The sequence below is a fragment of the Rhinatrema bivittatum genome, chromosome 13 (assembly GCF_901001135.1).
Source record: "Rhinatrema bivittatum chromosome 13, aRhiBiv1.1, whole genome shotgun sequence".
Classification (NCBI taxonomy): domain Eukaryota; kingdom Metazoa; phylum Chordata; class Amphibia; order Gymnophiona; family Rhinatrematidae; genus Rhinatrema; species Rhinatrema bivittatum.
In genome coordinates this window covers 59,002,156-59,025,696 of record NC_042627.1, presented here as the reverse complement: position 1 = coordinate 59,025,696, position 23,541 = coordinate 59,002,156, and the positions used below count along the sequence as shown (strand labels likewise).

General features: G+C 43.1%; 1 protein-coding gene across 2 annotated transcripts in view; it reads left to right on the top strand.

Annotated features, from left to right (window-relative positions):
- Window positions 1–23,541, top strand: part of ATP8B4 (ATPase phospholipid transporting 8B4 (putative)) — a 255,565-nt gene that overhangs the window by 186,799 nt on the left and 45,225 nt on the right. For both annotated transcript variants that reach the window (XM_029575708.1, XM_029575709.1), the window contains exons 14-17: window positions 9,921–9,964; window positions 12,268–12,433; window positions 16,569–16,757; window positions 18,123–18,238. In XM_029575708.1, coding sequence (XP_029431568.1) covers window positions 9,921–9,964; window positions 12,268–12,433; window positions 16,569–16,757; window positions 18,123–18,238 — 515 coding nt within the window. The remainder of the gene's footprint in view (window positions 1–9,920; window positions 9,965–12,267; window positions 12,434–16,568; window positions 16,758–18,122; window positions 18,239–23,541) is intronic.

The window sequence follows — 23,541 nt, the reverse complement described above, 5'->3', positions numbered from 1 at the left end:
GTGTTTTCTATAACAGGGTTTTGGCTTACTCAGTAATAATCCCTTTTGGGAGCAGATTTCCAAAAATATGCCATAGTAAATCTAGCAACATGAATGAAGTGAGTAATCATTTTCTTATGCCTTATAAGTACCTTTGCTCCCTTCCAGTAATTCTGAATGCATAACACAGGTGTCAGCGAGATTGGAGAACCTACAATACTCATGATCTCCGTCTCAAACTAGGGCCCAAAACTGCTGAACAGTCTGGCATGATCACTATACATGAGTATGGAAACTCACTACCACAGAGAATCTGCTGTGATACCAAGTTTAGAAGAGAAAAGAGGGTGCCTGCATGTAAGGTGAAGTGAGCTGGTTTGAGTTCCTGCTTTAGGCAACAGACAGTAACTCTACAGGCCTCCTTGCAAATCATTGCCAGTCTGCGGGTTCTAAATTAATCTGCAGCTCCTCATCCCATTTTGCGATACGCAAAGGAGACGCACTATCACCAAATGTGAAGGTTAAACGACCATGGTATACTGAAGGTGCACTCTAAAATTGAGCCCCAAGCAATAAATTGCCTGCTTGACTAGGTTAGGCCAGTGTTTCCCCAACTCTCTCCTAGAGGCACACCAAGCTCGTCTGGTTTTCAGGAGAGCCACAATGCATGAACTGCATCTCCAGTGTATGTAAATCAATCTGATATATATTTATTATGGATATCCTGAAAAACAGATTGGTTAGGTGTTCCTCCAGGAGAGGGTTGGGAAACACTGGCTTAGGACTCCTCGAAATCCAATCAGTCTGAGAACAAACTCTCAGAGGATGTCCAGCCTACAGATGTAGATTACTATGAATTTGATTACGTCTGGCTAGATGATTAAAGGGCTTATAGGGTCATTCATCAAAATGCGTTATGGCATTAACACATGTGGTAATGCATTAATGCCATAACGCATGTAATAATCATTACCGCAAATGCAAATTTTTTTAAGGGGCAGGATTGGGGAGGGGTTTGGGCGGGATTAATTAAAATGAGGGGCAATATCGCACTGTGCGATAGCATAACGCATGCTATCGCACGGTTGTAACTCCAGAAATAACTACCTTTTTTCCTGGTGTTAAACTGTGCAATATGCCCGAAATGATCATAACGCAATTTGTGTTCAAGATTGCAAATTGCATTTCAGCCATTTCTGGGTGAGGGGAGTGGAAGAGAGAGAGAGCGCCTCTGGGCGCCTCTGTGTTTAAAAAAGGATTGGATAAATTCTTGGAGGAGAAGTCCATTACCTGCTATTAAGTTCACTTAGGGGCGGATTTTAAGAGCCCTGCTCGCCTAAATCCGGGCGGATTTAGGCGAGCAGGGCCCTGCGCACCGGTGGGCCTATTTTACATAGGCCTACCGGCGCGCGCAGAGCCCCGGGACTCGCGTAAGTCCCGGGGTTTTCTGAGGGGGGCGTGTCGGGGGCATGTCGGGGGCGGGCCCGATCCGCGCGGCGTTTTCGGGGCGTGTCGGGAGCGTTTCGGGGGCGGGCCCGGGGGCGTGGCCGCGCCCTCCAGACCTGGCCCCAGGTCGCGGCCCGGCGCGCTAGCGGCCCGCTGGCATGCGGGGATTTACGCCTCCCTCCGGAAGGCGTAAATCCCCCGACAAAGGTAAGCGGGGGGTTTAGACAGGGCCGGGCAGGTGGGTTAGGTAGGGGAAGGGAGGGGAAGGTGAGGGGAGGGCAAAAGAAAGTTCCCTCCGAGGCCGCTCCGATTTCGGAGCGGCCTCGGAGGGAACGGAGGTAGGCTGCGCGGCTCGGCACCCGCCGGCTATACAGAATCGATAGCCTTGCACACGCCGATCCCGGATTTTAGCGGATACTCGCGGCTCCGCGCATATCTACTAAAATCCAGCGTACTTTTGCTTGCGCCTGATGCGCCAGCAAAAGTACGCCAAATCGCGCGGTTTGAAAATCTACCCCTTAGAGAATAGCCACTGCCATTAGCAATGGTAACATGGAATAGACTTAGTTTTTGGGTACTTGCCAGGTTCTTATGGCCTGGATTGGCCACTGTTGGAAACAGGATGCTGGGCTTGATGGACCCTTGGTCTGACCCAGTATGGCATTTTCTTATGGGAGGCCTTCACAGTATTCAACTATATCACTATAGGAGGGCCAGCTAATAGCTTGAGGTGAGGTGTTGGTGGTGGTTTAGGGTTTAAGGGCCAGTTTTACATGCAGAGTGAGATGTGCAAACAGCACAGTAAACCTCAGTGAAGATTTGACGTCATTTGGAGTGTTCTCTTGCCCAAGCTTGATAGTACAAAGGGGAAAGCCGACAGTCGCTCAGCAGCGCATGGTTCGGAGAGATGTATCTTTAAAGGATACTAATGATGCATTAGAATTAGGGCATCCCGACAGTGAGGTTCCAGTAATTAGAAAAGTAGTCCAAGTGCCTGTAACTAAAAACTCACCTGAGCTAAAAAATTCTAACTTATCCCTATTAATTAAAAAGCAGAATAAAAATACAAACAAAAAACAAACTTTGAAATGTTTGTATGCTAATGCCAGAAGTCTAAGAAGTAAGATGGGAGAATTAGAATGTATAGCAGTAAATGATCAATTGACCCCTAATGTCGCCCTCTAACTTTTAATTTGAGAAGGGAACCAGTATAACTTATGTAAAATAACTCTAAATCCCCACACCTCTTGATGTAAAACAATTCTCTGCGCATTCCTAATTGACCATCATAATAGGCGTCATTGTGTGGCAATCCATGCCTGTCAATCACTCTGCCTTATGTTTAATCATAGGTCAGTCCATAATCAATTTTTTAAGAATTTTTTTAGTGCTGTAGTGCTCCATGTGTTTTAAAATACTTCAAATATCCACTGTGCTATTAACACCTTTAATCAAGCTTTTAAATCTTCTTAGTACTTGATACACAGTTCTTTGGTACTTAGCTTTAGTTGAAAATATCACAACTCCTGCCCGAGTTTCTCCTATCGGATGATCCAGCAATGCGACCGATACCACATTGCTAAGTCTGTGCCCAACGCTGTACAGGTTTCGGACGGTGTCGTCCTTCCTCAAGGGCAAAATTCATTACTGCATCATAATGGCTCTCAGCGTTTTTTCAGTAAATGATGACATAGACTTAATTGGCATCTCAGAGACATGGTGGAAAGAGGATAACCAATGGGACAGTGCTATACCGGGGTACAAATTATATTGCAATGACAGAGAGGAGCAGTCGGGAGGAGGTGTGGCGCTTTATGTCCGGGATGGCATAGAGTCCAACAGGATAAACTAACTGCATGAGACTAAATACAAAATTGAATCTTTATGGGTAGAAATCCCTTGTGTATCAGGGAAGACTACAGTGATAGGGGTATACTACCGTCCACCTGGTCAAGATGGTGAGATGGACAGTGAAATGCTAAGAGAAATTAGGGAAGCTAACCAAATTGGTAGTGCAGTAATAATGGGAGACTTCAATTACCCCAATATAGACTGGGTAAATGTATCATCGGGTCACGCTAGAGAGATAACGTTCCTGGATGGAATAAATGATAGCTTTATGGAGCAATTGGTTCAGGAACCGACGAGAGAGGGAGCAATTTTAGATCTAATTCTCAGTGGAGCACAGGACTTGGTGAGAGAGGTAACGGTGGTGGGGCCACTTGGCAATAGTGATCATAATATGATCAAATTTGATTTAATGATTGGAAAAGGAACAGTGTGCAAATCCAAGGCTCTCGTGCTAAACTTTCAAAAGGGAAACTTTGATAAAATGAGAAAAATTGTTAGAAAAAAACTGAAAGGAGCAGCTACAAAAGTAAAAAATGTCCAAGAGGCGTGGTCATTGTTAAAAAATACCATTCTAGAAGCACAGTCCAAATGTATTCCACACATTAAGAAAGGTGGAAAGAAGGCAAAACGATTACCGGCATGGTTAAAAGGGGAGGTGAAAGAAGCTATTTTAGCCAAAAGATCTTCATTCAAAAATTGGAAGAAGGATCCAACAGAAGAAAATAGGATAAAGCATAAACATTGGCAAGTTAAATGTAAGACATTGATAAGACAGGCTAAGAGAGAATTTGAAAAGAAGTTGGCTGTAGAGGCAAAAACTCACAGTAAAAACTTTTTTAAATATATCCGAAGCAGAAAGCCTGTGAGGGAGTCAGCTGGACCGTTAGATGATCGAGGGGTTAAAGGGGCACTTAGAGAAGATAAGGCCATCGCGGAAAGATTAAATGATTTCTTTGCTTCGGTGTTTACTGAAGAGGATGTTGGGGAGGTACCCGTAATGGAGAAGGTTTTCATGGGTAATGATTCAGATGGACTGAATCAAATCACGGTGAACCTAGAAGATGTGGTAGGCCTGATTGACAAACTGAAGAGTAGTAAATCACCTGGACCGGATGGTATACACCCCAGAGTTCTGAAGGAACTAAAAAATGAAATTTCAGACCTATTAGTAAAAATTTGTAACATCATTAAAATCATCCATTGTACCTGAAGACTGGAGGAAAGCAAATGTAACCCCAATATTTAAAAAGGGCTCCAGGGGCGATCCGGGAAACTACAGACCGGTTAGCCTGACTTCAGTGCCAGGAAAAATAGTGGAAAGTGTTCTAAACATCAAAATCACAGAACATATAGAAAGACATGGTTTAATGGAACAAAGTCAGCATGGCTTTACCCAGGGCAAGTCTTGCCTCACAAATCTGCTTCACTTTTTTGAAGGAGTTAATAAACATGTGGATAAAGGTGAACCGGTAGATATAGTATACTTGGATTTTCAGAAGGCGTTTGACAAAGTTCCTCATGAGAGGCTTCTAGGAAAAGTAAAAAGTCATGGGATAGGTGGCGATGTCCTTTCGTGGATTGCAAACTGGCTAAAAGACAGGAAACAGAGAGTAGGATTAAATGGGCAATTTTCTCAGTGGAAAGGAGTGGACAGTGGAGTGCCTCAGGGATCTGTATTGGGACCCTTACTGTTCAATATATTTATAAATGATCTGGAAAGAAATACGACGAGTGAGATAATCAAATTTGCAGATGACACGAAATTGTTCAGAGTAGTTAAATCACAAGCAGATTGTGATAAATTGCAGGAAGACCTTGTGAGACTGGAAAATTGGGCATCCAAATGGCAGATGAAATTTAATGTGGATAAGTGCAAGGTGATGCATATAGGGAAAAATAACCCATGCTATAATTACACGATGTTGGGTTCCATATTAGGTGCTATAACCCAAGAAAGAGATCTAGGTGTCATAGTGGATAACACATTGAAATCATCGGTTCAGTGTGCTGCGGCAGTCAAAAAAGCAAACAGAATGTTGGGAATTATTAGAAAAGGAATGATGAATAAAACGGAAAATGTCATAATGCCTCTGTATCGCTCCATGGTGAGACCGCACCTTGAATCCTGTGTACAATTCTGGTCGCCGCATCTCAAAAAACATATAATTGCGATGGAGAAGGTACAGAGAAGGGCTACCAAAATGATAAGGGGAATGGAACAACTCCCCTATGAGGAAAGACTAAAGAGGTTAGGACTTTTCAGCTTGGAGAAGAGACGACTGAGGGGGGATATGATAGAGGTGTTTAAAATCATGAGAGGTCTAGAACAGGTAGATGTGAATCGGTTATTTACTCTTTCGGATAGTAGAAGGACTAGGGGACACTCCATGAAGTTAGCATGGGGCACATTTAAAACTAATCGGAGAAAGTTCTTTTTTACTCAACGCACAATTAAACTCTGGAATTTGTTGCCAGAGAATGTGGTTCGTGCAGTTAGTTTAGCTGTGTTTAAAAAAGGATTAGATAAGTTCTTGGAGGAGAAGTCCATTACCTGCTATAAAGTTCACTTAGAGAATAGCCACTGCCATTAGCAATGGTTACATGGAATAGACTTAGTTTTTGGGTACTTGCCAGGTTCTTATGGCCTGGATTGGCCACTGTTGGAAACAGGATGCTGGGCTTGATGGACCCTTGGTCTGACCCAGTATGGCATTTTCTTATGTTCTTATGTTCTTATGTTCTTATGTACCCTGCAATGCTACCTATGTGAAACACTATGTTAGCGCGTGGTGCAGTAATTCTAAAATTACCATAAACATGCCCCTTTTTCTTACTGCGGGCATTATCCATGAGTTATTAAAGAATTTTGATGAATCTAGGGGTATATGTCATCATCTCCCCGAAGATGCCAAAAGAAGACAAGCCCTCTGTCACTCCATATTAAAATCGGGAAATGGAACATATAGTTTGTAACTGACCCTACATCTCCTGCACGGCAATGCACAGCTCTACAACTAAATCACTGGGCCAGCCCTACCAAATTAAGCTTCCTGAGAAGAAGGGTTGGAGTATTTACTTTTTTATGCAGGAACTCCAATTTATTTATATTGGCCAGCAAAATCTACTACTGGGCCAGATTAGAGTTCTGCAGATTCCTCGTATGTTCTATAATGCCTAGAGCGCCTCCCATGTCAAGGTCAGGTTGTAATCAATGGGAGGATAGAACTGGCTGAAGTCTCTTACAGAAGAAACAACTAGTTTTTGAGTCTTGCATTGGTAAAAGAAGGGCTAATGTTATCTGGGTAAATGTACCCAGATAACTTTAGCCTTCACCAGCTATATTCAATATATAGCCAGCAAAATGACTGCAAAATAATTTAAAATAAGTTTTTGTGGGCTTTCAGTTTCAAATCCCCATAAAACATTGAAATAAGTGTAGGCTAGTGCCTGATTCTCCCCCACTTCACCTTCGCAAACAGATTGTTTAAAAATGAAACGAATGTAGTGCCCCAAGGCTGTCACTCCCCCCCCCCCCCCCACACCACCACATTCCATGACATTGTAGGAAAAGCCCCTGAACCTCCTGTCCCAGCTCCCCCCCCCCCCCCATGGCCCCTGAAACCCCAGCCAGGAGCACGGTAGTGCCTGACCCATTCCTGGTCACTTCCAGCTTTGCTCTGTCAGCAGCACTGGAAGCTTATGATAATAAAACTACCACAAGCTTTCCCAGATGCTTAATTCTTTCTGTGACGGACAGACTTCCTAATTTACTACATATCCCTTAATTATGGACACTGTATCAAATACTACTTTTAAGAACATGCAACGGGACAATTATCTTGGAGCTCAAAATTCACGTTTTTTTTTTATATTTATTTGGCTTTGCTTATATTTTTTATTTATTACTACGTTAAATAGTTATACTTCTTCATATTTAAAATATTATACTCTTTATTTATGTTCCAGTTAAACTATTATTTCTTTATTTAGTACTATGTTAAATTGTCAAACAGTTATACTGTTCCATATGTTCTACGGTTCCATGTAAAGCTCCGCTCTCTGTTGAGCAGTTATTCGTTTTATGTAAACCGGAGTGATTTGTAGTCCCTACAAGAACTTCGGTATATAAAAATTAAAAATAAATAAATAAATAAATTGTCCTGACCGAGGCTTCAGGGAGACCATGGGGGGTAGAGAGAATGAGAATACAGATTGTGGGAGCGTGGGGTGGGAGACAGGAGGGACCACGGGGACGTTTCCTAAAATATTCTGAAAGGGTGGGATTGGTCTCGGGTTCTTTGTTTTTTAAAGGTAGCTGGATAATTTTAGGGGAATATATTTAGCGGGAATGTCCGAGACAAGTTATCCAACTAACTATAGCTGGATAAATTGTCCGCTCACTGGCTTACTGAATATAGACCTGAAAGGGGTCAGTTTTCACAAAAAAATGCTCAGACCCTAAATATGGGAAGATTTTCAGCAGGATTTAGGGTCGTACACCTAAGGACCTAAACTTAGACCTGCAATTCATCTGCCTAAATTAGATGCCTAGTGCTGAAAATTCCTAATTCCTCCTCCATTGTATAAAACCCCTCCCCCCCTTTTTTAGACCCCTAAATTTAGGTACACATGTAAAAGTAGCAGGTATACGTGTAAGTAGCTTGTATTTATGTGCCTGCTGTTTTGAAGGCATCAAAAATACGCATGTACTTTGGTTTTGTGCGCAGAACTACCTGTGCAAAAAAAGGGGCGGTCTAGGAGCATTCTGGGATAGGACCCAAAGGAATGCGCGAAAGTTGCTATTTTATAAGAGATTTATGTGACTATATTTGGCAACTTATTTGCGCTATTTTACACCTGATAATTATCTAGCCAAAATAATACTAGAAGGCTGTCGATGGAGATGGATTGAGTGAAGTGATGGGGGGAGTTTCGGCTAAGTGGTGAGTTCAATTATGCGTGTTTTAAAATATACCGACTTCCGTGTATAAATCAGGGTTTTACCCCAGCAAGTTATATTTCTTTTTGCACATAAAATATGCAGGGACAATATACGTATTATACGTAACCCTGCATTCGACCTAATGCTCTGTAGTACCCAGTCTATCTTTCTTCCAGACTCCACACTAACAAGGCCCAGCCTCTTCTTCCGCAGGGCATGATGCTGTGGCTCTGATGATGTAACTTCCTTTGCTGCCATGATGCTTCCAGAACTCATGGGCTTATCCTGGAAATTATAGAGATTGCATGTGGCCAGGCAGCATCTCTGGGGACAGGTGCCAGTGCTCCGTGGGCCTGATCTAGTTTAGTTGCATTATTTTTACATTCTTAACCTGAACAGTTTTGGGATCCAAATTTTGAAGAGCCCAGTGGGGGGAGGTCGGTGGCCTTGGGGAGATAGATTTTCTCTACTCTCATTGCTTGTACTTTTGCTTTGCACTTAGTGCTTCTTTAATTCAACCTTGAATTAAATGTATCTGCTGTCTTGTACCCTGTCATAACCAAAAGGCTTACCCGGTGAGACCAAATTAAGTATTTTCACATACATATTTTTCAAATGTTTTATGGAAACAAATTATAATGTGGAAAATAGGGCCATCTTTCTAAAACCTGTTAACATTATGAGGGATGGTACAGGCAAGATTTGTCAAGATATGAATGTATAACTACATTAAAGAAAATTGTTAGAAGGATATGAAATGATTCACAAATACATACAGCTTTATGTTGTTTTTCTTTTAATCATTTGAGGTGCTAGACTGCCAACACTGGAAATTGAAGAGGTTTTTTCAGCTTTTCTCATTACCCTCTCAATACACCATATTTGTTGTGGAGAATCCATGTCTAGGGATGAGAACATAGTTCAGTTTGATGCCTCTGAATCCTCAAGCCAGATTGAGATCTGGCACCCATTATATTAACGATTTTTAATGTAGGGCATCTTCCCATTGGACTGGTACTGAGCCATTCAGTACCTTTCAGATGGGGCTGAGTTTTGTTTTCTGTTGCTCATGCACCAGTAGCTAACAAGTGAAAATATCTGCACACCATTCCCAATAATTTTGATAGTCGGTATATCCTTGTTTTTTGTGGAAGTACTGCATACATTTGAACAGTGGGTCACACATGGGATCTTTATGCAAACTGCAATAAATTTAGCTTTGTGTACCCCAGGCATGAAATCTGCAGGGCACGGAAGTAAAACATTGAAGATTGCAAAACTGTTACATTTAAAATTTGGGATTTAGCTCTTAAGGGTACGAGAGAGAAAATCATAGCTCTGTAAAAGTAATATAGGGTAACAAAATGGATGGACGCATAGATATATTCTAGCTGCTATCTCTCGTCCTTTGGAAGAAGTCAGGGAGAATGGGGAAAATGAGAGTTTAGTGAGGGGTTCCTGCATGTAGGTACTTTTATCCTGATGAAAGCTCTGTGTTTTTATTCTGCACTTTGTAAATTGTTATACAAGGTGTTAATTATGGCATATCACATTTTATAATGCATGTACTTAAGGTCTAGGAATGTTTTTGTAGTTTAATGACCATGATCCTTCCGTTTTGTCTGACTTTATCCAGCTCCTGCGCTGGGTTTTTCTGAGAGATCTTTTCTGCTGTCACTGAACTTTTTTTTTTTTTTTTTAGGTGAAGTGTATGATGATCTGGGACGTAAAGCAGAAATTTCGGAGGTACGTGATCTTCATTCTTTTTTGCAATATGGAGCTCGTGTAAACATGCACACAGGAGAAACCCTGCAACTAGATGTGATAGCCAGTTCTGGGAAGCAGAAGCTCTGTTCACTTACGTGCCAAAAAATGGAAGCAGTTAGCAGCCCCAAGTATAAAGGTAAAAGAGGGGGGTGGAATTGCACTTATTACAAGAAAATCTCATTCATGTAAATTAATATCTATGAATCTCCCCCAACAATATGAAATTGCTCTTTTTGATTGTCCAAATTTTCAGATTTGTTTGTTATATTGTCCACCTGGTCTTTTAGATCACAACATTTCCCCCCTGATAGAATGCTTTACCACTGAACTAAATTTAAGGAAACCCGTGATCGTATTAGGTGATTTTCACTTGCATGTGAATGTCTTACCACTCTCAACAACTTGTCAAATGAACGCATTAGGTTTTTTCCTATTAACTGATCAACCAACACATAAAGCGAGTCATATGTTAGATATGATTTTTGTAAATCAGGATTTGAATTACACTGGTTACCAGTCGAATTCAGAATTAAATATAAAGCTTTACTCCTAATACACAAAGCAGTCTATGCTGAGCAAATAGACTGGATGAATGAAGTTATACGCATCCACACTCCACAATGAAATCTTCGGTCAGCTGGCAAAGGGCTTCTCACAATTCCCTCTATCGCCACTGCCAGACTTACTTCTGTTAGGGAAAGAGCTGTATCATTAGCAGGACCAGGCCTATGGAATGCATTACCCACTGATTAAGGCTTCAAAGTAACTTAAGAAAGCACTGAAAACCTGGTTGTATATACAAGCATTTCAAGTAGAAGCCAGTTAGGATTTTGCCATACTTTATATTATTTTTATGATTTCTGTTCTTTAATTTGAGTACTTCAATGTGTTTTATAATTTTATATAATTTTAGTATTTTATGTTGGAAATTTTACTTATTTATTATGTACGGTTTAAATTTTTAGTACATTTTGTTTTTTATGAAAATATTGTATTTTATGTTTTTTTCTTTTATGTACACTATTTTGTTATTTTAAGGAATATTATAAACCGGTGTGAAGGTATATACCAACATCGGTATAGAAAAGTTAATAAATAAATAAATAAATTATGGTGAGTAGATATGAACTGGGTCTACACTATCATTTGTGGGTTTTCATTATTACTATGAAGTGACTCTGTGGACTGCCCTTCCTATCAGATTGCTCAAGGTAGAATACAGTAACGCAAACATTAAAACAGCACAAAAAAACATCAAAAATAAGTAATAAATCTGAAATATACTTTAAAAAGATCCAGAGACTACACCACAAAAGACCAGTTGTTGTCATATTTCTGCCTCATCCTTGCTGTGAACAATTAGGCACATTACTGGGGAGAAGGTACATTGATGAGTAGAGCCTATTGTTTGTTTTTTCTGATATCGAATTACCCATTTCTGAGTGTTGATGGTTATGTGATCATGGCCCCATCATGGCAGGATACTGCAGTGTTCTACCATTACTTTCTGTGGCCTACAGCACCTGGTCTTCCCTGGTGGTCCCCCCATCCAGTTTGTAGCTAGGCCTGACCCTATCTTGGATTGGCCACTGTTGGAAATAGGATGCTGGGCTTGATGGACCCTGACTTGGTCTGACCCAGTATGGCAACTTCTTATGCTTACCTTTTGAGAGCAAAATTGATTTCTTTATTTAAGATCATTTATATTGTGCCAATCTGAATGATTTGCTGTCCCCAGGCTCTCCCAGGTCTAGTCAGTATTGCTGGGAGAGCCCATAGTGACGTTGACTAGGTGTTTAAATAATTCTCAGCCTATGCCGGTCTATGCACGGCCACATATAAAGCAGAGGTAGCGACCCCGGTCCTCGAGTGCCGCAAGCTGGCCAGGTTTTCTGGATACCCCCATTGAATATGCATGTGATGCATTTGCATGCAGTGGAAGCAATGCACATACATGCAGCTCATGAATATTCAATGTGGATATCTCGAAAGCTAGACTGGCCGGTGGCCCTCAAGGACCGCAGTTTCTACTCCTGATATACAGAAGTAACTAAATGAATATTTAAGTTTAGTTCATTTGGACATGTTAATTAATTAGATTTTACAACTTCATTGCATTCATTACTGATCTGCACTTTATGGTAACATTTCCCCAGGCGTTTCCCAGCTCTTTCTTCAGATCTCCTATCTTGTAGTGCTGTCCTTTGACATTTTACAGTTTTTAAATGAAAAAGTCCTGAGCATTTTCCAATGTTTAAATAGAATTCTGCTTCCTCTTTCAGAGAACAGCAGCAGTCGATTTTTCCTTTAACCCACATGCAGATGAAAAGTTTCAGTTTTATGACCACAGCCTGATCCGATCTATTAAACTCGGAGAGCCAATGGTGCATGAATTCTTCAGGCTTCTGTCCCTCTGTCACACAGTTATGGCTGAGGAGAAAAAAGAAGGTAAGATCTGGTCTGGTTCATCGTGTGCAAAGTTCTAGAACTGAGCGTTTCTCCATGGCACTCTTAAGCAGTTTTTAAGGAACACTAAGGTACCTTTCTTTTGCTTCTACCGCAGTTAGTTTGGCAGTGGTCCATCAAATGTCATCTTCTTCTGCCCTGGCCTGGGTCATTTCTTTGTGGTAATCCAAGGAAGCAAATACTTTTGGGGTCAACATCCTGCATAAGCTGGCTGGCTGGCAGGCAGATACCAGCGTAAAGCTACCAGTTTTCAAAGCGGACTGATGTTTACACGTCTGCGTTGAGAATGATCTCACCAAATGCACCCACACAGGTTGCACTTGCAAAGATGTCCGCATACATTTCCTGTGGAAAATGAACATGCATACTTTTAAAAATGCAAACGTACGTGCGTTAGTGCAGCCTCCTTTCTTCTGGCTCTACCCTCAGTAATGCCTCCCCCTGAGACGGATAAATTTAGGCATAAACAGGGTGTACGTGCTTATGTTTACCTGCCTATCAAGCAGACGATTTAAAAAAAAAAAAAACCCACCCAAGGAATTGCTTTGGAAAATGACTCTTGTGATGTATCTTAGTATTTCAGTGCTCCTTGCCAGTTGCGGTCAGGGTTTAGTATTGTGCTGTCCTAAAATTAACAAGCTTCTGCTGTTAAAAGGCTTGAGACGGAAGGCCAGGGAGTGGTGCATGCGCCAGAGGGGCCCCTTTGTGAATATAAAATTGATTTGGACCCGGAATCGAACCGGATTGCCCAATTAAAAAATTCCGATCTTTGAATAATGCAAACACGGGCTGCCTGACATAGTTTCACATTTGTTAGTTGCAAGGAAAATCAGTCCCCGTTGCAGTCACGGCACCCAGATGGAGGACTGGAAGGCAGGGGACAGATTTTTCCCTGCAGTTTGCGGCACGTTGTAGACTCCTCGGCAGTGGTGGAGTTAATGCAGCTGTTAGTGTTTCACTACCTGCTGACTTGTCTCTGGCACATGCGAACCTCTGCTGGACTTTCCAGGACTGCAGTGACTAAGCTTTGATATGGAGGAAATTGCTCACTTTTATCTGTTTATGGGCAGAATCCCATGCAAATCTTTCTTTTTGACCTTTTTGCACAGGCTCTTATTTTACCATAAAAGGATATTTTCCAAGTTTATGCACTATACAGAAATCCTGCATGCCAGCTCTGCGGTGTTGTACATTAGTTTCTCTGCACACTGCTTTTGCGTGGAGAGTTTCGGATGTACAGCTCTGACAATGTAAACTAATCCAGTACAGTGCTAGCACTGTGTATTTGTATGCAGAATGGAGAGTGAAATAGTTCTTTTTACCATAGTGACCCTTAATATTGTGCAAGCTGTGCAAGCTCTTTGCTTAGGGTTGTAACTGCCGCTCCTTGCAGGTTACCCCCATGCCTTTCTTGGGAGCACCACAACCATGTTGAAGTGGTTATATAGTTCTTCCAAGAAAGGCGTGGGGTAACTTGCATGGAGCGGCAGTTACAACCCTAAATAGAAGGCAGAAGGGAAACTTGCACGGAGCGACAGTTACAACCCTAAGCAGAAGGCAGAAGGGAAATCTGCACGGAGCGGCAGTTACAGCCCTAAGCAGAAGGCAGAAGGGAAACTTGCACGGAGCGGCAGTTACAACGCACAAACTTTGCCAGGCACACTGGAGGGACTGTTTCAGTCTTTTTCTGCCGTCATTTACTGTGTTACTGTAAAGTTTATTCCTGTGTGTAGTATGTATTTCTATACAAAGTATAGCCTACCTCGGAGATCCATCAAGGAATTGCACTAAGGCTTTCTCCCATTCTGGATCCATGAGAAAAGATCTGAAAATGTTCCTTTTTTTTTTTTTTTTAACCCAGCGGTTTCCTCCTACTCCTTTGTACTTCGATCTCACTTGGGATCTGGCACCAGGAGCCTTTGTTTGCGATTTTGCCTGGGGATTTTCCCTCCCACCTTATTGAAGGCTGCTCACTACAGTGACCGTTCTGGGCTGGAGCCCTGCAGTGATGGCCCTAAATCCGACCTCAGGTTGTCACCACTGTACAATGACTATGACTCCCCCAGGGCCTGCGAATACTACCTTTCTATCAACCCCAGCCCTTGCTCACCTGGGGAGAGGAAGACCTAAGCCCAGCATCTTAACCCAGGTCCCACTGCATGAGAGTGCACCAGGCCAGCTAAGGGCAATTAATATCCTAATAGGAATCAGATCTCTAATTTTTACATTGAAAGTTAGTGAGAATTGTTTCCTAATTTATTAGCTTGGATCAATTGCTTATTTTCTTCTTAAAATGGTAGGCCGGGAGTACTTACGCTACCAAAAATAAAGCAAGGCCAATGAATTCTTCAACATTGCAACATAGTAATGAAGGCAGAAAAAGACCAAATGGTCCATCCAGTCTGCCCAGCAAGCTTCTTATGCAGTTTACCCCCAATCCTTATGTTAAGGGTAGTAATATTTACAATCAAATCCAAGCAACTGTCAAAACATAACAAAATTGCTGTTAGCAACATGCTTATGAGGTGATTAGCCTTCTTGATAAATCAGACAATGCTGTTTGAATGTTTTTTGCTTTTGGACTTGGCCATAGAAGCAGTCCTGTGCTTTTTCACTAACGTCTACATATCAGCACCCCAGACCATAAACGTCAGGGCCCAGCATTGGCTGTCTTCAGAATCCAATTCCCCCTTTTCCCCCTGCCATCGAAGTGGAGAGAAATATTATAGTTGCATCGAAAACATCAATCCCCATGCCTTGAGTTAAGGGTAGTAGCTGCCGCTCCGTGCAGGTTACCCCATGACTCAGAATAGTTGGGTGGACCTGATGCATGGTTAAGAATCAAGGTGATCTCTGACAATGTTCCTGGACAAAAATACTATAAGTTAGGAGATATTAGCAGAGCAGTGTTTCAGCTGACCCCTACACTTACACTGTAGAACCTACTAATTTTCCTTGATTCTGCCCTTTGTGGATTGAAGAACAGGCACAACTTGGTAATACGAGCAGTAAAGTAACTTCTGTCAATGAATCTGAAAATAATAGTTACAGAACCTGATCCAGAAGAAAAACAAATAACCACAACAGGGTAATAGGGGTTTTTACACAGTTAGAAAGCCCCTTTCTCTGCCCATTTTTCTGGGTACCAGCTAGGCCTGTAACAGATTTACAGGGTCTTTTTTTCAAAACGCGATGGGCCCTTATTGCGTGCGTTAGGGCCTTATCACGTGTGATAACGCCCTAACACATGCGATAATGACCGCACGGCGACAATAAAAATTAAAATGAGGGAAAGGGGCGGGGTTTGGGTGGGATTTAAAAAAAAATTTTGGGCCTGGTTGCGCTGCAGATGATAATGTTTTACACATTATCGCTGGCAGTAGTGCCGGAAATAACTACACCTTTTGCAGGGGCACTATGGAGGCGATAGTGTGCACCACGGCGGCGAAAATGCACAACCACGATGTGACGGGTGCACGCTCTCGCTCCCCCGCCCCTTGTCTGGCCACGGCTCCTCATTCCGCTCGGCCTTAGTTGGCGAGCCGGCCTCGTGTCGTGACAGCAGTGCTTTGCACTTTTCCATAGGAGATCTGAGATGTTGCATTTGTCTGATAGCACTGTAGAAGCGGTAAAGTTACAGCAGTAGTGAGTGGCTTGGATTTGATCTTTAGGCCCTGCGGGGTTCCCAGCTCACTGCTGGAGATGGTACATCTGTGCTCAGGGAAAAATGCCATTGGCTGCAGGGGGCGACTTCTTTTTTTTATTTATTGTTTATTAAGAAACGATCATAGAATTACAGATGTACAATGTATTAATAGCCATACATTGACTAAACAGGGGGGGGAGGGGGTCGACTTCTAATGTGGATGAGGGCACTGACAAGTTCACCATTGGAGGAGGCTGACTGGGGGCCAAGCAGAAGATCCCAGGTCAAAGGCAGAGCCAACATGGACAGAAGATTGTAGGAGCCTACCCCATGCATTTGCAAACACTGACATGTGGAAAAATTTCAAGTCAGAAGCAGTCTCCTTTTTTGCCACTGAGAATTTCTTTGTACTGTAGAATTGTAGGTTTCACAGTGTTTTTTGTTATTTTTTGTTATTCTTTTTGCTCCTAGGGGAATTAGTTTACCAAGTGCAGTCACCAGATGAAGGAGCTTTAGTGACCGCTGCCAGGAACTTTGGGTTCGTTTTTAAGTCCCGGACGCCTGAGACCATCACTGTGGAAGAAATGGGCCAAACAGTTATATATCAGCTCTTAGCAATATTGGATTTTAACAATATCAGAAAAAGAATGTCTGTGATAGGTACCGTTCTACCCTTTCTGCATGGATGTCAGTAGAGTGCTGCCTTTTGTCTATGTTCCACAGGTCTTTGTCGCACCTCTGGTTATTTAATATCTTCTCATTTCTATTGTAAGTTGCACTGTGTGAAGAATGACTGTGGTACATGGATAGAAAAGTCCCTGGTGTGCAGGGATAAGTAGCAATGAAAGCTGCATTTGCAGCGTCTCTGGTTTGTGCAATCTATGTTGAGTGCTCTGTCCATAAAAGTAAGCTTTAAGTAAGTTACATCTCCACTAATGCTTTTCCTGCAGCAGCTTGAACAGTCTCTGTCGGGGCGAGGCCTCACGAGGTTATTAAGCTCATGCTGATCACAGGCATACACCCAACCTCAAACGGATTATTAAACTAGGCCTATTCGGGGCAATTTTCTTTTTGGTCCATTTTATCCTTGTAAAAGGGGCTTTTGAAAATTGCCCACCCTGGGTGCGGGTAAATGTATGTGCCCTGTCGTACAGAGTGCCAGGGAAAAGTGATGTTCCTGGGGGGGGGGAGGGCAGGTACACGCAGGAATTTGACTGTCAAATCCCCGGGTGTATTTATCCCCATAGACCTGCCCCTCTCAAACAGCAGCTGCAAAGGCCATGAGCACTTTAGCACCTGTGGACCTTACTAGTCAGGTTTCCAAAGGGAAACTTTGTGGAGAGCAAGTCCTCGGGTATGAAAATACCCAACCTAATGAAGCTGCCCCCCCCCCCCCCCCCCCCCGTGTTGATGGAAGAAGAGCACTGCTCCCCCATGCATATCATGCAAAGCTCAGCTCTTCACAACCAAACTCCCTTTTCCCCCTGCCTCCTGTTTCAGTTCTGGTTCTTCGGAAGGAATGACTTGCAAGTATGGAAACTTCATTTTTCCTCAGCCGTACAGTGGTTTCTGTATATCATTCCCTGTGGGAAGCACTGAAGGCAGTGCAAGCAGAGTAGATTAATTTAATTGCATAGATAGAGAAAGGAAAGGAAGGAATTACAGTGAATGAAAAAATGTTACATTTTGAGCTGATTTACACTGCATGTAATTGTAGTGTGGAGACTTTGCACAATGTAAAACTATTGTTGCCTACAAAGTATCCGGTTCCAAAATCCAGGAATAAGCATTTGATCGTCTGTTTCACAAGTGAAAGACATGTGATTGTTACAACCACGGAACAGGGAAGCAAATACCAAAATGCAGTCGCATTAGCGTGCGTGGGAGTAGCATTCATTTAACGTGCTCTGTAACAGGCTATCCTCAGAAATGCTCGTATTCTTTTCGTCGTAGGCGCACATTTAAAGAAAAATCCTACTTTCAAGTGATTGTTTACGTTTTTCGCTTCTTTTCTTTCTGTGTCAGTGCGAAATCCAGATGGGCAGATCAAGCTCTATTCGAAGGGTGCGGACACTATTTTACTGGAGCGACTCCATCACTGCAATGAGGAGCTTGCAAGTGTGACCTCCGACCATCTCGGTGTAAGTTCTCCACGCTTCATGGAAACGGTTATTTATTTACTTATTTGTTAAGTTTTATATAGGGTGTAGCCATCATAACGGTTTACATTGCCACTGGCTTCGGCTTCTCCTGTTGAAGAGCTAAATCCAGCCCAACTACTGTATCTGGAGCAGTCCTTCCGAGACATGTAGGCACCCGGCCTTCCAGAAAAACTCCTTTCTGAGAGGTCACCCATGTGACTGGAAGAGATCTCGTTTAGTGGTTGTATTTGGGGTCACTTTTCATGATGACTGCAGGTGGAGCTCCATGCCTCCTGCTTTTTGGTCTCGGTAAGGAAATGAGCTCATATCTGGATGCTTGGTAGCAAGGCTCTTGGGCCAGAATTGTATGGTGAACTATGATCTGCCCTCTGGCTTTTCTCCCGACCACAGTTTTCACAGACAGGCAGAATTTTCTAAAGCAGATTACATGGCACGTGATGGGTCTCAAAAACGGTGGGTAAGGGTTGGAACGCCAACAAACTTTCTGTCCTAAAGGAAGGACTGAGCCAAATAGTTAACTAGACAGTCCTCAAACTTAAAAGAGGGCAGCAAAAAATTCATCAGGCTTCAAAGCCTTTGCAGTTTTAAGACCTTCAGTCATTGTTCACATCTCCCCCAACATCATCTCAAGAATTAGTCTGGAATGAGCATCGATAATCTGACTCTTCTCCTGCCCCCTCCCCAAGGGGCTATGACTGCTGCATCTGCATCGCTCCCAGTCCTGATCAACCTGGAGAACAAAAGACCAGAGGCAGGAATTAAACTCAAATCCCGTTGCATGGCAGTATGCAGCATTGCTGTCAAGCCACTGTACCAGCCCCAGACTTAATTCCTTTACGGCTCGGTGTGCATGAATTGTATTCACAGGGGTTAATTTTAAGTATGTCAAATAGAAGCAAGCAATGCAAACACTTTCATGTCTGAGCACCTTCTAGTGCAGTGATGGCTAACCTATGACACGCGTGTCAGAGGTGACACGCCGAGACGTTTTTGCTGACACGCGCAGGAAATTAACCCAAAAACACAGCCTGACCCTTTAAAATTAGTTTTTTAGTATCCCCCCACCCTCCGGACCCCTCCACCCTCCCAGTGCCCCCGGGCGCAGGGAGGCTCATGCGGCGCAGCATCAGGCAGATGGGCAGGGCGGTGGTGAAGCTCACGTCACCATGGCCCGAAGAAAAAGATCGCGTTTAAACGCGCTGATGCTCCTCCTCCTTCCTGCCTGTGTGGCCCCGGAAGTAAATGTTGCAGGAGCCGCATGGGCAGGAAGGAGGAGGAGCATCAGCGTGTGCAGAAGAGGAGCAGTGCTTACGGGCCGCCGCGAATCCCAAGTCGCAGCCGCCCGAAAAGAGGAAGAGGCCTAGTAGCAGGGCCGCCACAGCCCGAGAAGATCAGGGCTGCTGCAGAGCCCATCCTGCGGCGACCCGCGAAGAGGAGGCCCAGAGGTGAGAGAGAGGCTGAGGGTCTGTAGAGGGTGTGTGTATGAGATGAGTTGAGAGATTGTGTGTGAGAGTAAGGACCTGAATGTTTGCAGAGACAGCATGTGAAAGCCTCTGTGTGTGTGAGAGAGACAGCATGTGACGGTGAGAGCCTATGCTTGAGCAAGACAGCATGTGGGAGTGAGAGAGAACCTGTGTGTGTGAATCAAACAGCATGTGCCAGTGAGAGACTGTGTGTATGAATGATTGTATGAGAGAGAGCATGTGACAGTGAGATCCTGTGTGTGTGTGAGAGAGAGAAATGCATGTGAGAATGAGAACCTGACTGTGTGTTTGAGGGAAGAAGATGGAGAGAAAAGAAACAGAAAAAAAGACAATTTAAAAGGAATTGGCAAAAAAAATAAGAAAGGGAAGGTGAAAAAAAAAAGCCTGTGACCAACCAATTAGAAAACTAAGACCAGCCAGCAAAGGTAAAAAAAAAATACATTACTTTTTAGTGATTGGCACATGTAATCTTTGGGAATATGCAAGAGTAGCACTTTCTCTATGCAGATCTCACAATGTACGAGATCAGCATGGAGAAAGTGGAAGCCCATGGGGCCTGCACAGAGGAGGCAGCAGAATGGGCTTCAGTGTCAGTAGCAGCAATCGGCACCTCCCCAATAGCCATGCGGCAGCAGTGACAGTGGCAGCAGAGGAATGAGAGAGGTTCCGAGATTGCTGGCAAAAGAGAGGGGGGTCTGCCTTTAGTGTGTGCATGTGTATGAATGGGACTCTGCCTGGGGGTGTATGTGTGTGAATGCATGGGTGCCTGCCTGGGGGGTCAGTGTGTGTGTGTGTGAGAATGATTGGGAGCTTGCCTGGGTGTGTGTGTTTGTGTGAAAATGACTGGGAGCTTGCCTGAGTGTGTGTGTTTGTGTGTATGTGAGGGAGCCAGTGAGTGTGAGAGCATGAGTGTGTATGAGAAAATCCAAGGGAGTAAGAGTTTGTGTGTGGGGGGGAGGGGGTGTGTGGAGGAGGAGAGAGTGTCTTAGAGCCTGAGAGTGTGTCAGTGTCAGTGAGAGCGAGAGGTTATGGTGGGTATAAGAGCATGAATGTGTATGTATGTGACAGTGTATGTGTGAGAGAGAATGGACATGTGAGTATGTGTGAGAGAGAGAGGATAACCTCCTAATCCTCGACAATATCAGGGTGACTGGAAATCAGGAGCTCCCACAGAAGGGGACAGCAGGGGCTTTTTAAAATCCTTATTAGTTTTAATTGAAGATTTAGCCAATGAAATTCAGCAACAAAAAAGTCACTAAGCAGGTAAGGTAAAGAATTATTTGTTTTTGCTTTATTAAGAAATACAGTACATATATTAAAATTATAAGTTTTTGTTATTAATTAGAGCTACAAATATCACAAAATTATGGATTTTTCTAGAAGTGACACACCACCCGAGTTATGCTCTGGTTTTTTTTTTATGAATTTTGACACACTGAGCTCAAAAGGTTGGCCATCACTGTTCTAGTTAATCGTTCAACAGAAAATATCAGGCCAGTTTCTCTTTGAAAAATAGCAAAAAGGTGTATGGGTAATAGCAAAGCACTCGTATACTTTCTACCTCCTATATCTGTGGGCTGACCACTCTGGTAAATATGTGCGTTAGCATATGTTTTCCCCTCTCCTGACCCAAAAACGCATTCCTGAAAGGTTTTTTTAGCGACTTGTGGGAACGAGTGGTAATTCCCACAGGTCTGGAGACAAACTAGTCTGATTCCATCCTTGCTTAAAACAGTCTATCTTTATTACAGCTTCACACATGCACAGCAGTAAACTGTCTTCCCTTCAGAATAGTGCACTCTCTTTACTTACGGTTCAGCTTCGTCTCAGCTCAGTGTTTGGACAGTGTTATGTTACAGGAACTGCCTTCCTCCTGGAGACCTGGGCATGGTCTGGTTATTCCCACCTGGATCCCAGCTCTTATTCCTCAGTCACCTGCCCCACAGGATCCTGCCCATAGAGCATACTCTCTTTAAGGAATTTAAGGTGGATCAGGCATCTAGCCTGGTTCTGCACAGGTAAATAGGGGAATACTAGGAGCACTATTTCACATGGCTAAATACAACTGTGTTTTTCAAAGCTTGGGATCTAGGCGCATAACTCCGTGATCAGCTGCCTGGATTGCTTTCAGAACTGACATCACAGAGGGCAATTTTCAAAAGGAGTCTTGCCGCCTAACCAGAGAGCTGGTCAGCTAGAACCCTTGTTTGAAAATTGCCCAGCCAAAGATAGCTACCTTCACTAGGCACGTATATTTAACCAGTGTAACGTGATTAGGGGGAGAGAAATTATGCATATTGTTAAATATTTCTGTACATGCATACAGAGTTTCTCCCTCCAAAAACTAGCTTAACCCCACCTACAGAAGTAGAAGTGTGCATATGTGTCCAGGTTCATGTTCACAAATTCTCAAAGGAAAACTACCTGGCTAGGCAGCTTTTAATGAAAATTTCTCTATAGTACATTGTGCCCCCCACCTCTACTCCTGAAAGCCAACATCGATATTTTCTGGAGGGGAAAGGGTGCAAAAACAGCATGCAACCAAAGCTCAAAACACATTTTGGTGGTTTTACACCTTGTCTTGGGATAAGAAACTTCCTCTTTTAAAAAAAAAAAAAAAAAGGTATTTATTTATGCAAATTTTAAACAAACCATATTGACAACTTTGTGGAAATAAGAGGATAACAAAAAGAAAAAGAACAAAACTGAATACTCTGAATCCAACAAAATTGGCTGTCGGGGCTGAGGGAAACCTCATCTCCGAGGCTCCCTCACTGGCAGCTTCAATGGGGAACTCACCTTGTAGGAAGCTTTTTATAAAGGGTGATGATGGACTGGAGATGATTGAGTTTAAGATAGAGTAGCTTGTTTGATTATCCAAGAGGGTCAAAGGTTATATTGGCAAGTACTAGCCTTGAGAGTGGCCAGGAGGGTAAGAGTGTGGCAAGGTGTGGTCTGTTGTTTTTGTTCTGATTGTACCGTGCTAGGTTGTTGCAGTTTGTTTCTGATGTGAGGAAGCAGGGTAGTGTGGTAGTAGATCTTATGAGCTTATTGATTGTAATAGATCCTGAGGGGAGTTTTTTGCTTGGTGAATTGTAGCTGTGGGGTACGCTTTCTTTGCTTCTGTGTTGGTCTTGCGATAGAGTGTCTGGAGTCATTTGTACTTGATTGTATTAATCTGTGATGATGATTATCATTATTTCCATTCTAGTATTCAGATGGTTTGCTTGAGCACTTTCAGTATTGATGTGAACCATGGGGGTGGGTTTAGGGTTTGTTATATGGGTGGCTTTCAATGGGGCCAGGGTATAAACAGCAATTTTAAGGAATTTGTTCCAGGTGTCCACCAGCAGCATAGTAGAAGTGGCAGGGGTGGAGTTGTCTTTTTTGGAGGCCTCTGGTTTTAGGTGTGTCATTACTGTGTTTTTGAGTTGGGGTTGGGCAGAAGTCAAATAGTACCATGTGATTGTCAGACTTGGAGAGTTTGGTGGTGTGCATGTTTCCTATCGATAGATCTGGAAGTAGCTGGTGTAGTACAATTACTAGGCTGAGTATGTGGCCTGCATTGCGGATCTGGTTGTTGAGATAAGCCTAGGAGTTCTAACAAATTAGAAAATATGTGGAGTCTTGGTGTGGTTCATCTACATGAACGTTGAAGTCACCAAGGATTAGCATTCTGGGATGCTGCAGTGTTATCTCAGAGGTTACTGTTATGAGGTCCTGTAGCGTATCATCTGAGCCTGATGTTGGCTGTTATTCCAGGAAGAGTCCTCAGTTTGAGTGGGTGTTGGCATGCAA